Source organism: Benincasa hispida, chromosome 6 (genome assembly GCF_009727055.1).
Source record: "Benincasa hispida cultivar B227 chromosome 6, ASM972705v1, whole genome shotgun sequence".
Lineage (NCBI taxonomy): Eukaryota > Viridiplantae > Streptophyta > Magnoliopsida > Cucurbitales > Cucurbitaceae > Benincasa > Benincasa hispida.
This window is the reverse complement of record NC_052354.1, coordinates 47,883,915-47,886,726: the sequence shown is the minus strand read 5'-3', so window position 1 is coordinate 47,886,726 and position 2,812 is coordinate 47,883,915. Positions and strand designations below refer to the sequence as shown.

At 27.5% G+C, this 2,812-nt stretch overlaps 1 protein-coding gene across 1 annotated transcript; it reads right to left on the bottom strand.

Annotated features, from left to right (window-relative positions):
* Positions 1-826: 826 nt before the first annotated feature.
* Positions 827-2,117, bottom strand: LOC120080185. The gene is made up of 2 exons (XM_039034756.1): positions 1,673-2,117; positions 827-1,517 (listed from the first exon to the last, which is right to left on the bottom strand). Exons 1-2 carry the CDS (start codon positions 1,963-1,965, stop codon positions 1,256-1,258), a joined length of 555 nt encoding a protein of 184 aa, XP_038890684.1. The 5' UTR covers positions 1,966-2,117; the 3' UTR covers positions 827-1,255.
* Between the last annotated feature and the right edge of the window lie 695 nt (positions 2,118-2,812).

Genomic DNA, 2,812 nt, shown 5'->3' with positions numbered 1-2,812 from the left:
TATCAACATAATTAGTTTTGAAAGATGAAAAACATATTTCATATGTGATTTAAAAAATGATAAGAGTAATTTTAACCATTTTAGAATTATTCCCAAACATGTCCTGGTGTCTTTATCTAAACTATGTTCTAATTGGTATGGTAACACTGTCAATATTTTGTGATGATTTGGAAGCGAAGCATACTATATAAATTCAACATTGGAGCACAATAAATACAGGTTAAAATATCATCTCGATCCTTGTAGTTCATGTTTTATTCCAATTTAGTCATTATACTTTTAAATATCTAAATCTAGTCTATATACTTTCAAGAAATCTTATTTTTTTAAAAATAATCTTAAATTTAGTTTCTATCGGATTATTATGGTCTATTTCATATGAGATCTTTTCTTACATGAAAATTATTGTTTAGATAACCGAGAGTATGTAGATAAACTAAAATAAAATTCAACCCAAAGTATTTATGGACAAGTTTTTTTTTTTTTTTTTTTTGGTGAGAGAAGACAAGAATAGTATATTTAACAATAAATTTATCATCTCTTTCACAAACTTTTTCAACAAAAAAATAAGTGTATTTCACAACTGATCAAACTATAACAAATATTGATTTGTTAACTCTAGTCATATATTTTCTTTTCTTAGATGATTTGCTTAAAGAACCTTCTTTCCAAGATATGTATGGTGATTGTCTGATTGAGTTGCTAATAATGGGGTATACTTTATATATACAAAATTTGATGTTGTATGTAAAAGTTCATTACATCCCTAAACTGAACATTCCAAATAATATGTGAAGTAAAAAATTGAATATGATCTCGAAATCGATAACACAAATATTATATTAGTTGACCTATATTCATATTGACGAATAAAAATAGATTACATTGATTCTTTATCTAAAAAGATTCGACAAAAATCAAACTTCATTTGAGAAAGTATATTAGTATTTTACACGGTTGCTTTAATCTTTCTTTCGAAAAGACAACCTTATATTCATATTGAAACAAGTTTGGGCACACATTCAAACCTTGAAATAAATATGATGGATATAATTAATTACTCCTTCCATTTTTCTTTCTTTCTTTCTATTTTTTTTTTTTCCTATTGAACCATTATTTTGAATTTACTCTTTCACAAAAATAGGCAACCACTTTTGCCTCAAATCATTGAAAAAAAATTAAAAAAGCTTAAAAAAAAGAGAGAATTAATAAGCTCCCATTCCTCTAAATATGAGTGGAAGAACATCAAGAATGGCTAATCAAATAACCTAATATTATTTCTCTTAGAAATAGGTGATAGCAAAGAACCCTTTGAAACTCTTTTAGAAATCAAAGGCTTTGGAGAATAATAAGGTTTTTGAGCATCTAAACCTCCTCCATAGCTTTTGCAAGACTTCATTTTTTTCCTTTGAGAAATATTATTATTCACTCTCTTTGCAAGATCTTCCAAGCTCTTTACACTTGCTAGTGATGTAAAAGATTGTGATTTTCCATTGTAGAATTTTGATAACCCTCTCCTGCAAAACCCAAAAAGTTCAATTATTAAAAGGGTTATTCATTTCATTTGAGCCATTATAATTATATAATGTAAACTTTCATAGGAAAAAAAAAAGGTCTTTTATCTATCTTTTTTTTTTTGTGATTTTTAGGGGTTTTTTTTTCCAATTCTTACTTGATGGGAAGATTGGCCATGAGCTCTGATAATTCATAAAGAGGTCCATCCGATGAAGATAACGATGGCGACAACGACAATGACGAAAGGTTCGACGCGAAGGAAGACGACGATGCATCTTCTAACAATTCTGATGATAATGATTCAATTGAGTTGATCGAATTCTCCGAAGAGGAACCAATGGTGGAAGTAGAAGCTTCAAAAACTTCACTTTCTCTAGTTTCCATGATCACCCAATTGAGTTCCGTCAACTCCATAGCTTCAAAAGCTTCCATCTTTTCTTTGCCTCCCATCTCTATGTGCAAGAAATTTTGGTAGAATATGAAGAAGAAAATGAATGAGAGAAGGAGTTTAAAAATAAAAGCAACAAATGTAAGGGTATTGACCAAAAAATATTTTCTTTTTGATGGGTTTGAGTTATTTTAATAAATAGGGTGAGTAGGATCACCATAGACATATATACATATATATATAAATGAATATATTTTTTTAATGATAATAAGAATTTTGGTCTATAGTGTATAGTGTTTATGGTTGCAAATTGATTTGCTTTCCCATATTACAAGAAAAAGGATAAGGTCTAAAATTGAAGACATCCAAATCTGAGTCACCATCTCTCTTTTTGGATCTTTGAAGGTGAAAACTAATGTCAACATCTTTGCATACTTTGCCCCTTAAAGCCTTGACAGATTTTACATTCTTTTATGTCTTTTGTTGCACCACTCCAACTTAAGATAAATTTAATTATTCATTAATGTGATTAATGAAAAAAATATTAGGTTTACTCTTATAAGAAATGAATTTTTATATATTATTTGGTGTTCTTTTTTATAAAATTTCTAAATTAAAAATGACGTACGATAAGATTTCTTTATCAAATATCCTTCTTTCTAAAATAAATCGAGACATCCAAATATGAAAGAATTTTGTACTTATAAGATTAAAGATCAATTAAAATTTTTTAATAGACCTTCACTATACTTGTTAGTTTGAATCATTCGAAAATTGTTTTTCAAATGGGGTTTTCTCTTTCGAAAATTTAAGGGTATAATTTACACAAGGTACAAAGTGGAAGATATTTTGTCATAAATAAAGTTAATTTATTTTTTTATTTTAAAATATCAACTTATGGAGATTGTA

Excerpts from the sequence above, each read along its gene's own strand:
- LOC120080185 (XM_039034756.1), bottom strand. The coding sequence starts at position 1,965 with ATGGGAGGCAAAGAAAAGATGGAAGCTTTTGAAGCTATGGAGTTGACG. Across the intron at positions 1,518-1,672 it reads ATGGCCAATCTTCCCATCAA|GAGAGGGTTATCAAAATTCT; the intron begins GTAAGAATTGGA and ends TGGGTTTTGCAG.